This window comes from Diadema setosum, chromosome 6 (genome assembly GCF_964275005.1).
Source record: "Diadema setosum chromosome 6, eeDiaSeto1, whole genome shotgun sequence".
Classification (NCBI taxonomy): domain Eukaryota; kingdom Metazoa; phylum Echinodermata; class Echinoidea; order Diadematoida; family Diadematidae; genus Diadema; species Diadema setosum.
This window is the reverse complement of record NC_092690.1, coordinates 36,402,964-36,415,742: the sequence shown is the minus strand read 5'-3', so window position 1 is coordinate 36,415,742 and position 12,779 is coordinate 36,402,964. Positions and strand designations below refer to the sequence as shown.

General features: G+C 37.7%; 1 protein-coding gene across 1 annotated transcript in view; it reads right to left on the bottom strand.

Moving 5' to 3' along the window:
- The window catches only part of LOC140229766 (uncharacterized), a 31,675-nt gene extending 22,470 nt beyond the window's left edge, over window positions 1-9,205 (bottom strand). The window contains exons 1-4 of the mRNA XM_072310001.1: window positions 9,082-9,205; window positions 8,078-8,161; window positions 3,425-3,646; window positions 747-901 (exon numbers count right to left, since the gene is read on the bottom strand). Coding sequence (XP_072166102.1) covers window positions 747-901; window positions 3,425-3,646; window positions 8,078-8,141 — 441 coding nt within the window. The 5' untranslated portion in view covers window positions 8,142-8,161; window positions 9,082-9,205. The remainder of the gene's footprint in view (window positions 1-746; window positions 902-3,424; window positions 3,647-8,077; window positions 8,162-9,081) is intronic.
- Window positions 9,206-12,779: the final 3,574 nt, after the last annotated feature.

Below are 12,779 nucleotides of genomic sequence, written 5' to 3'. Positions count from 1 at the left end.
AAGACAATATTGATAACAGTAGTCTTGGAGTCATCTTAATTAAGTGGTGCCGGTCAGGTCAGGTCAGGTTCTAAAACCACCAGCTGTATGTGGTTTCAAAACCTGACCTGATCGGATCAGATCGGATTGGACTGGATCTCCTTTTCTGAATTCTGTCTGTTTAAATGCTGAGGTGAAAGGCTGCTCGAGGCTGCTACAGGAGGCTTCAGAACCCCCTTTTTTGCTTCGTGTAAGAATGGGGTATAAATGTAATATTATTAAAGTTTACGCCATGCTCCCCATGGCCGCGGCAGCCCTGTTTGCCCAAAACGTAGCATGCCGTTGGCAGATGCCCTCCATATTCTAGTTTTGTTTCAAGAGTATCCTCACTCTAGAGAGCGTCAAGCTAATGTAAGGTGTCTGGTCAGGCTAGACTCACATATTTCCTGTTGCATCCCCACTACTGACCATCTCCAAGTTTTGTTACTGCCTTTTACGTGCTGTCAAGTTTTGTTGCCCCATGTTACTATATAGTGTACTAGGTTTCCCATCAGCATCATAACTGTCGTGGCAAAATTTTTTTGACAGTTTAAAAATCTGACATTGCATCCATGGCAGTCACAGCCAGTCATGTTTGCCCATCCCGTCTCAGAGCAATGTCTCACATCCATCCCAGATTTGTCCACCGTAGCCTACAAACATGATTGCCATGGCCGCCGTAATCATGTTGTAAACTCGGTATAAACCAATAGGTGCATAGGGCTTACCTGGTTGGGTTCCAGGTCCATGGGGTAAGACTGGTAACTGTCTGGGGTCATCTCGATGAACTGTCTCTGTCGTATGAAGGTGCTGCCACTGGAGTGGCGGCGGTTGTTGAGACTGAAGCGCCCTCCTTGGAGAATGGACTGGGAAGACGTGTGGCCTGCACCAATATCAACCCACAACGCAGTACTTGTTATCAGTTTGTTAAAGGAAGATATATTCAGATAATAGTGCAAGATACATTTCATCTTTCACATTGACAGGTGTGTAAGTGCCCAGTTCTTGGGAAAATCCTGTTCTATCACTGCTGTGCAGAGTGTTTAATGCATGGATGTTTACCGGCTCAAGAAACGACAAGTAAAAACTGCTCAAGACTTTTCTTGGCCTGGGTTTCACAGTGTGTGTGTGTGTGTGTGGGGGGGGGGGGGGACAGCAGGCTTAGGCCAAAGACAAAACATAATCCCACATTCTGCACTACCTGCTCCTATCTTAATACAACTTAATAAACTTGGGAGTTCATGCTGCATATTTTTTTTAGGTTAGCACGATACGCGCACTCAAGCGCATGATCTAGTTTTTGCTAGGGCGAGGTGAGCCACACAGCTGGAAGTTGATGACGTAACAAAAGGCTTCTATATTGGGAAATCGGGCAATTTTCAGCATGCGTACGTATGGGTGAAAATCACTGATCACTATGGAAGAACAAGATCATTGGTGGAAATGAGCTACTTGGTGGAGGTCTGCGCTCTCAGAGTGCTTCTCTTAAATTGTCTTTGCTTTTGTTTTTTGTTTTGCTTTGTTTTTTTTTTTTTTGGGGGGGGGGGGGGGAAGAGGAAACCTGTGACAGGAAGTACTATTTCTTATGACATGAAGAAATTAAATGAGTCTCGCACTTCAATAGATACACATTGGTACTTGGTAGAAGTTTTCTGTTTACATCCTGCTGTCTCTCAGGACAGCTTGTTTATCTCAGAGCTTGGCATCAAAGTGAGAGTATGTTACATCACAACTATAACCCTTAGGAGCTCATATTCAAGGTGAGGCAAACTTAGGCACGAGCAGAGCTAGAATAATGTGTGCATTATTTTTGCAACAACAACAAAATAATAAGGATAATAATAAACTAGAAAAGCACTTGGAGAGTGCAGACCTCCGGCACGCAGCCAATTTCCACCCATATTGTGATTTCCACCCTGTATTATTGTCCTACATTCATACATTATTGTATCATCTGCATTATTAGATTTCTCGACCATCAAGACATGCCCTCAGTATTTGGAATCACATTAATATCCTTGGCAGAACAACAGCTATTTAGTATATGACCCTATCTCAAAATGATAGAGAATCCTTCAATTTTTCTGTTTATTTTTGAATTCTTAGATCTTGACGGAGATGGGATCACAACCAACATTTATCCATCTGTTCCTTGTGTCATTAAATCAACTTTTCCTGAAAATTCTTTCCAAATCTGTTCATAATTTTTTGCATTGTTTTGCCAAGAAGTATTAAAAGAGACAAACAAACAAAACAATGCCACCAAATTATAACTTAGGCAGAGGTAAAAATTCTCATTCAACCACACAGGACTACTTTGAAGGGACTGTACAGTACCGGTTGAAGTGAGGATTTAGCTTGTAATGTTTTGTGAGATATTTAGAAACCACTCTATGAAATGTTATTAAGAGCATACAATTCTTAGGGGAATCATAAGTTGATGAAAATCGGTTTTGAAATGACTGAGATATCTAAAAACAAAGAGATCCTAATAAAAGTTGTGGCCTATCAATTCTATTAGGATTGTTTTTTTTTTTTGGATATCTCAGCGATTTCAAGGCTAATTTTCATCAAATAAACGTTGAATCCTTGAAATTACATGCTCTTTCATATTTCGTAAGAGGTTTTTCATCATCTCACCAAAAAATGTTATAAACCTGAATCCTCACCTCAACCAGTACTGTACGGTCCCTTTAAAGTTCCGTCAACATGGGGGGGGGGGGGGGGGGGGGGGGAACTGTGGCACACAGCAGTGGTATACATTGTAACACTCTTGACTTTCATTTCAAACCCGAGTCTGAATCCTGTCAAGTGTCTACGTCCTTGCAAAAGATGTTTTTACCCACCATGTCCTTCTCAACCCAGGTGTGTGAAAATGGGTACATTGCAACACTGTTTGGTAATGCCAATGGGTGGGCACTCGCATAGAATAGTGGCAACACTGAAGAGGCTACCCTGGATGAGGAAAAACATGTTATCATGACAATACAATAGCTTTATGTGATATGTTATGTGTATCTTTGTATTAAATGAAATAGTAATGTAGATCTCAACAAAAAAATTTTTCCCCTGATGGCCCATTCGGGACACTTCAGTGCCTAAATATGACATTTTGATGGCCCCAAAAATAAAACATAGTGGCCCTAAATAAACAGAAACATGACAATCCATTTTTATTCTTAACCCGCTGAAGACTCCACCCAAGTATACTTGGGCAGGTGCCTATGAGAATGCATGCTAGAGCAAAATCAATCCATGCTCAACGAGTTAGGTGCCCAATCAGGCCATCAAAAGGTAGCCTTTATGGAATTTTGGTGGCCTGACATCAATTTTTAGTGGCCCTAGGACACAGCCCACCATTAATGTTGAGCCCTGAGTAATGAAACACAAGATGGCATACATGTACCTGTACTCTCTTCGTGGACCTCTAGCGAATGCGATTCCCCTCTCTCCTCCCCGTCCACTTCGTTGCCCAGCGCTGCTCCCGCCTCCCCACCATCCATACCGCGGACTTCGAAGCCCATGACGCCGTCCGTGATGTGGTCAACATTCTCATCCTGGTGGTACCACCTCTTGCTGTCCATCACTTGTATGCCATCATCATCTGGGATATCGATGATGTCGTTATCTGCACATGGTGGGGGGGGGGGGACAGGGGGATGAAAAATAAGAGTAACTGGGAGTGAGGCAGGGGGCTTGATAAACAAGACACGGGTGAACAAATATTCCTAGATTTACAATGTACACTGTAGTTATGTACTTTCTACTTTAAACGCTGAAAAAAAAACAAAATTAGCTGAAAATAAAGCACAATGGCATGAAATGAAAGGAGATTCACAAAGCCTTATTTTGGAAACGCAATTCACTTATTCAAATAAGTCATTTCACAAGACGCTTTGCAAATCATTTGATCTCATTCACAGTCTACAAAAAAAAAAAAAAAAGAATTTCTGCTTGTATGTTTTATGCAAATTTTAAAGCATGGCCTAATCTATACTGGTACACAAAATTCAAAAGAAATACCATTGAAATCAAAAGTACATTGCAGAATGGTTTAAACAAATCATGTAAAGCCAACTGTATAATCTCTTGAGAAGTACTGTGGCTAGACAACCCTTCTTTACAACACACACACACCATGCAGCAAACACAAACAAACAAGAAAAAAAGTTGTACAGCTCTGACAAAGTTTGCATCAACTTTCTCCCTATAGATCATGTACTTAATGTTTACATAGGATGTGTAAAGATAATATAGAAAAGAAAAACAAGAGAAATAGTCTACCTACAATGTAGTGTGTGTGTGTGGGGGGGGGGGGGTCCCTCTTCCACAAGATCTGTGTGGAATAACAGTACTGGCGCGTATGTTGTAGTACATACATGTACTTATGAAATGGCAGCATGCCAAGTGCTTAATCTCCAATATTAACAGACAATATGATACATTGTACAGTACAACTGTGCCAGTGTATAATACATGTTGTGTATCATGTGGTGAAATATTGCACGGCTGCTGTTTTAACAAAAGGCAATTTCTGTTCAATTGTTGTTGATGTTTTCCCCCCTCACTCCTCTTTTTTCTTTCAAAAAGAAAAAAAGAAAAAAGTATGTAGCCACCTGCATAGTAAACCCAGACAGTATTCATAAAGCCACATAGTAATCATTGTCTGGTAGATATGCACAATGTACAAAGCTTTAGTCCTTCCCTAGCATGCAAATCATTCCGCGCTACCCACATTCACCCATCAAACTCAAGGACTCAGCTCCGATAACAATACTAAAGGAAGATGGCGTGCATGTCATTGATATCTCATCGGGCAAAGATAATTCCCAAATCAAGAAGATTTAATATATTCTGTAAATCTATACAGACATGAGATATTATAATTTTCCGCATTAATTATTTCTCTTATTGCTTTCTTGGCTTCTATTTAATTTATTCAATTTTTTAATAGATATGTCACATCTTTTTGCGCCATCATACATTTCAGCCAACATCATAGTACAAATGTCCGCTGTCAATTTCCATACAGGCTGTAATTATTAGTTTTTGTGGCATCTGTGACTGTATTCATTTTAATGATGTATGTATTTATTCACTTAAATTCATTTATTATCCTGATGTTATACTCTTTATAATTATCAAGTACAAATGCAATAGGGTGCACCCTACCTGACTTAATAAGCATTCACTTCTTCTAGGAATTACCCAAAAGAAATCTCTGTAATACTTTACCTTGTTCTTTTTTTTTTTAATGCAAAACCTATGAATTAAATTGAAATATGAAGTGAATGACAACTCATGTACAGTGTAGTATCAGGGAGACTGGGCAGTCTGACTTACTTGACCATACGGCAATCATTTTTTTGGCAACATAGCATTTTTAATAGTGTGGTCCTGAAATGTGTTTAATGCTGATTTGTGTGACTACACAGTTTAATTCAAGATTTTAAGCATCTGTTGGGTAGTAAAGATGTCCTAGGTTCAAAGACTTGTGCTGGTGATCATGAAGATCCCTTCAGTGTTCACCCATACTGATGTTTTTACCATCATACATTGTACCATGTATTTTGTCTATTAAACCCGTTGAGGACGGACTGATTTTGCTACAACACGCATTTCCCATAAAGCCTGTCCAAGTATACTTGGGACTCGTCCTCAACGGGTTAATATTTTGTGTTGCTTTGATCATGTAATTCATATCAATCACACCATAGCAAACAGACTACTGTAAAAGTGGATATTTTCACGCGAGTAATTTTTCCCGCTCGGCTGGGTTAGATGAATTTCGTGTGTTTTTAATTCTGCGGACTCAGGACGTTTACTAAAGTTGGAACATGAGGCATGCAAAAATATTTGCGTGCTTTTATTCTCATGCTACAAAAATTGTAACTTCTGGCTGTGCTAAATGCATATTGAAGAAATGACAAGCTTTGGATGAAGTATTCAATCAAAGAAGACTTTCTCTACGGGGATGACAGATTTAAGAAACAGATCATGCATTTTGTCACACTTTTCAGAGGGATTTCCCGGTTTAACCCTTGAATGTGTCTGCTTTATTTGCTAAGCTTAGCATCATCAGCATTCAATATTACCATCCAAACTTATACAGTTAGCAAGCCCAGTCAGGTGTTTATGTACCTTGAGCAGTCAAATGAGTAGGCCAGGGAGACACAACAGGGGTATAGAGGGGAAGATAATTTCTATACCAGATGCATAATGGCAAAAAGTTTCAAGATGACTGTGCCATCAGCAAACAAAGCCCTCAGTCTGCTCGCCAATCGGCGATCAAATCTAAAAGGGTTTTAAACTGATTTTCAATCAGTCTGTATCATCTCTTTCCCTGAAGTATACGTACAAATCTGTCATGTACACTGTACAGGCATCTGTAGAATGTACTATCTGCTTCTGAAGAGCAGTTGAATACCTTGAATAGATGCAAGCACTGTATAAACTATCCATAATGGTCTCAACACCAAACATACAATGTATGTTTGGATTACTTGTGATACCGTACTGGAAAATTGATGCACTTGAGATACAGTGTAATACTGCTCTCTCAGTATAAATAGCATGAATGAACATTATGGCCATTGACTGATGATATCAGTGATTGTTCATACGTACCTTTTTCAGAGAAAAATCATGTTGTTTTGACACGCTGTATTCAATTTTTCCTCCCATAACTTTTCATCCATAATTGACATGCACGTACAGTACTTATGAATATGATGTACAGCCAATGCCCCCCTTAACAGTGAGCAAAAAATTGAATATTTTATCTCTTTTCATGAACTTTCTCCAATATTTCAAAAAAAAAAATACCGTAGGAATGGCATTATTAGTGTTTTACATTGTATGTTCACTTGAGAAGATGGTCATTTTAGGGTCTCTATTTTAAAGATGCCACAAAGCATGTTTCTCAGAGTTAAATTTACGTGTGTCCATCTTGTGTATTAACAAGTGTTTTGTATGAGTGTTGTTTTTGGACTAGGTTTGATTTGCTTTTTGTTAATTTCCATTGTTGTTGTTTTGATTTTTTTTCTGATCTGCTGCTGAGGTGATTTCAAGACAAATTAGCTCAAAGCTTCACTCTATGTTTCTTTGTAGCTGTTGTCTTCAATGACAAAAACAAAAACAATGACAAAGTCAAGTGTGTGGGATTTGTGTGGGACTTTTTGACAGAAGTGCAAAAAAAAAAACACATAAATTACACAAGATGGACACATGTAAATTTAACTCTGAGAAACATGCTTTGTGGCATATTTATAATAGAGACCCTAAAATAACCATCTCTTCAAGTGAAAATCTAATCAAAGATAAATGAAAAATATGTACACTGTATTAAAGAATGGGAACCTAAATTTTGAGAAATTTCTCACATACAAATGTAAACACACACACATACACAAACATACACTTTACTACACAATTCCACAGTGTCCAGCATAACTACAGCTGTATGCTAGGCTACTACAAAGTAATCTGTTTATGAAATAATAATAGTGATAATGATAATAATAATGATAATGATAACAATAATAACAATTATTATTATTATCATTATTATTATTAACATTATGATAATAATAATTATTAATATTATTAATATTATCATCATCACTATTAATATCATTAAATTTTGCATCTATTTTGGAGATCAATGTCCATAGATCTCTTCTCTTTAAAAAAAAGATAAATAAATAAATAAAAATGGTGAAAACATTCACTCATGAAGGAGGGAATTTCAGAAGAGAGTGAATATAGAGTGAAATCGTAGTGACTTAGATGCAGTAAAAAACAAACGTGCTAGAGAATTATATAAAGTAGTAGGGCCTATCTTTGGTTGTGATAAGTAATATGTGTAACTGTTAGACATGATGTAGATTTTATATTATGCTGAAAGTCCTCTCTCTCAAGGAACATGAGCCAAGTTTTACATTGCCTCCCCTTTTTTTCTCTCTCTCTTTTTCTCGCTGGCTGCTTGCCCAATAAAATACTTTTGTTTCACAGTAAAACAAATATTCATGCTGTGATGACGTTGTCGCCCAAGACTCACCATCGGTGCTCTGCAACACTCGGCTTGGATTGTTACTCTTTCTCCTGGAGGAGTCCTCAGACATGGTGTCTTGTGGAACTGATGCTGAAAGTCAAAGAAAGTGAAAACATGATGATGTCTAACACTAGCACTTAGTAGCGTGGTATCAATGCTGGACAAATCAAAATGATTCAATCTAGAACATAAACTATGTTGACTTGTGCTTTCAAGCAAGCGAGCAGGCAATGTAAGTCAAGTGTACGAGTATGGCATAGAATGTTGGAACCTGGAAGATAATACCAGGTGCTACTACAGACGGTGTTTCATTCTTGTTATTGTAAAAAATCTAAAATCCAAGAGCCTATCCTCTACGGCCTCTTAAAATTAGTCTCACTCACCTTGTCTGACATCGTCATTGTGCTGCTGATGTGATAGATACTGTTACGTGTAAGAGTTACTACTTGTGTAGGATAACTCGTTACACATAAATTAACATTACGTAGGTCGTGATCTAGAACTCTTGATATCTACACTTTGTACATCAACAAAGACAGCATCATGACAGAAATAGGATTGACTGGTAGATTAGTAGGTAGATCTCGATAACACAACCATTTTTTATTCATTGCACATGAAAAAAAAAAAAAAAAATAGCAATGAAATTCCCGCACAAAGCGATTATCATAATCAAGGACGGCTTTCAGCACTCAAACATGGGACTCTCGTCTAGGGTAGTTTTAACGTTAGAGCTCCGTTCCAAGTTATTGAATAGTGGACACCTTTATTTTACGCAGGTAGCAGCCGCAGCTGCAAGCAAGAGCAAGCAGTTCGGTATTATCGTAATGAGCGCTCCCCTTGACTGCATGCCCCGTGTGTGCCCTGTTGTTGTATAGCTGGAGCAGTGCAGATGACGGTATTTTTTATGCAGGTCAGTGCCGGAGTGTCCACTCGATATCTAACATTAGACACTAGCTCACATCGCGATATACACTCATAAAACAAATCACTCTCACAAAATACTTTACCTCAGGTTAGATGTTCATTGGGACACAACCATTAGCAATGTGCATCCTTCCTGAAATACTCTTGGTGGTATTTTTGCTTTGGATTCTTGCCATTTATATTTTTCAACTTTGTAATACACACAGCTGTCGGACGTTGTCGTTTTTCAGTCAGTAGATGGCGCTATCCTCGCTGTCGGCAAAAACAAAAACGGATGATATTATTATTATTATGACTCATACTCGCGCTTACTAAGATGTTTATTATTCTTGTTCGTGCGGTTCTCAGGACACATTAATATTCAACTGAATTTTGCTTTTCCGGTGTTGAATGATGACCTTTGTGTCTTGGGACGGTGTTCAAGGTCCCCGGATGTTTCTCTGTTTTAGTTTTTATTGTTGTTCGATCTCCAGGATCGCTTCGTTATTTTCTTTCTTGTATTCCTATCATTATCTATCCTAATATCTTAAATACATGTATCATATTGTCTTGTAACTTTTGGTTCAGGCACTTTGGATTGCTCTATTGTGTGAGCAAACGAGTAACGAATATCGATAGGCCTATATCGACTGTCGTTAGCTACTAATGAGGAAAAAATAAGGAAAATAAGTAATAATCAAGATTAACTTCAGCTTGGCAAGCAGCACTTCGTTTGCTGCTAACACCTTGAGTTTACTTTTTTTTTCATAATGGTGTAAACTTTGTTCAGCAATTTTCCCAACAATACAAGCATTAAAAATATTATGTGTGCGGATTATTATACTTCGCTGCATACAGTCACACTGCGACTTCCCTTCTATCATTTTCTCTGTTTGTTAAAAATTTGTTTGTAGATTTAAATAGGCCTACTTCTAAGAATGGATTGATAAATGAATGCAAATTGGGAAAGATTGACACGATTGAATAAAACAATGCAAACTTATGAATCATTTTTTAAGAGATACTATAATCCGATCCATTGATCATAATAAATGATACAGCTAGGGCACTATCATTATCATTATAGCTATGAGTAGGTCTGTGCAGCTGCAAAGAGTCCATCCGTATTGTTGTCAAGATACACAATAAAGGAGACAAGAACTTTTCATTTTTAACGTCGATCTCCAAAGTTCACCAAACATTATAACGTGCAATGTTCTTCGATCATGGAATTGGTGTTTTATAGCGTATAAAATCAAGAACATTTTTAAAAAATAAAATCATCGACAAAGAGAATGGTCAACTTTTAAGTTTGACCTAAAATGCTTCACTTCTGCAAACTTGTTTGGGGTGTTTTCAAAGAATAGTTGTTTTGGTCACAACCACACACGTAAATTAAAAGTGGTAGCATGGTGACATCATCGAGCCACAACTATTCTTTTATTCATAAAGCTATCCATAAAGAGTTTTGTCCAAAACGAGCTAAGTCCATTCTTGTTAAGCTGATGTATATGTGACTAAAGTTGCTAAAAACAAAGAAAATGATAAGAAACATGAGACATATCATAACTTCTAGAATATTCCTTGTTATGTTATTGTAGAGAAAATGACAGGCTAATTATGATGTATAAAATAAAATACACAATAATCTCACTCCTCTTTCAGCACAGGACTATATTATCAAACAGGCTACTCAGTTAACGAGAGCCTCGCAACCACACTCCTATATTAGGTACCATATTCGAGAACTGAATCGCATTGCCATTCGTTCTTCCCATAAGAACGGCAAAGAACTGGAATTCCCTGTCGTCAGAAATTGTTTCAGCGCCATCTGTGGGATCATTATTCGAAACCGTCTAACGGTTGATCACAGTGGCTAGTTTTTTTTTTCGTCAAATTTTCTATGTGCTTGTAAATTCTGTAAATAAAATGTATTATAATGTAAATAGCACCAGTCTGCAAGAATCTTCAGTCTATTGAAGGAGGCAGACTTAATCAGAAGAAGAAGAAGAAGTGAGATATTACTGTAAAGGTTTTATTTTGTTCTATCTGACGATGGACATACTTATATTTAAAAATGGCGCTTAGCACATTTTGTAATGAAACTCTTCATCTGATTCATATGGCGTTTTACGTCATTATAACAACTTTGCAACTCTGCCCACTGAAAGGCATTGTTGATACAAAGATTATTGTAGCAAAAATAAACTGCTGAAAACTGTTTCTCCAATGTAAAGTGGCGAGCCAATGCATGGAGTCTAAAGGGGCTGAGCTTTCGATCCTGTAGCAGAATTTTCGTCAGAGGCAAAATAACAAACAGGCATTATACACATACATTATATAATAAGGACTACCACACAACAAGAACAGTCCGCCGGGGGAGGGCTAGGACACGGAACAAAGAAAACAAAGGGGAGGGTTGGAGGTCATGGGCAAGGAGCCCACGGGTGAAGGTGCTGAGGGAAGGGGATTAAAGGAGGGTAAGACAGACAAAAGGCAGAAGAGGGTCAGTGATAATCCCGAGGACCATGGGGGGGGGGGCAACCTTTGTAAGATAAAGATGAATAGGGAGGCAACATCAAACAAGAAGAGGAACAACAGAGGGATGAAGAAAGGAAAAGAGTGAAATAGCAACAGCAAGAGTTGGGGGGGGGGGGGGGGTGAGCAAGCAGCGAGACCTAAAACCTCTATACCAAGAAGAGGCAACAAAATGCAAGTAAGAGTCAACCAATAAAATATACTTTATCAAACATATCAAAGTGTATTATTATAAAAAGATAATAATAATAATAACAATAAAGATGTTATTGGTAATAACGGTTGTGCCTCTGACGAAGATTCTGCTATAGGACCGAAAGCTCAGGCCCCTTTGACTCCACAAGATAATTGTCATTGTATGACTAATACTTATATGATTATTTTGTTAGAAGCACCGATTTTATGAATACAAAAGATAAACAATCAATGATAATGCCCTCAGAGTTCATGTGCATTATTCCAAAGAACTTACGAGTTGATGACATCACCAGCGCCTTCATGACCTATAGAAGAATCAAAAGTTTACGCGACTTTGTACTTGCACGCGACTAAAATATTTATCCCAGCAATAAAAAAGAATGGAAAACGTGAACATTCACCAATTTTCTCAAAACCCTTATACATAATTTCTGTTCGTTCATCTGTATGGATTCTTCTTTAGGATTTCATTGTTGAATTTGAATAGCTATTAAATGATACAGTATACGGTGATAAGATTACAAGGATACTCATGCAGATTGTCAAGCTGGTGTATACAAAGAGAATAAAATGAGATTTTTTAAAAGGAAGATCTGAGTCATGCGCACACAAACATTGTTCGTCATGCAGACTAAAATCCATTTTTAAAAGAAGATTTGACCCTCTTTACACGTTAACCCATAAGCAGCTGAAACTCAAGAAACGGCACTTCTTTCTTATTTTAGTTGTATGCTTTACCATTATCCATTATGATAGTTATGCAATTTGAAAGAGGTCAAAGGTCAACAACAGCATGTCATAATCATTTCTTTGACTTACCATTCTCTTGGCAAAGTCTTATAGCCTTTTAAATAAACGTATATAATAGAAAAAAATTGCGGTGAGCTATTTACTTTACATCATTAATCAGAAAGTTGTCGAAATGAGAGAAATGTAGCTGTACCTTCCACGGATATAGCCTTTTATAATATACAGAATCTTCAGTCGATAAAGCGTTCATCTTTATTGATTGTAAGGAAAGCTTCATTATTTGGCAAGACTTTTAAAAGAATCATTACGCACATGA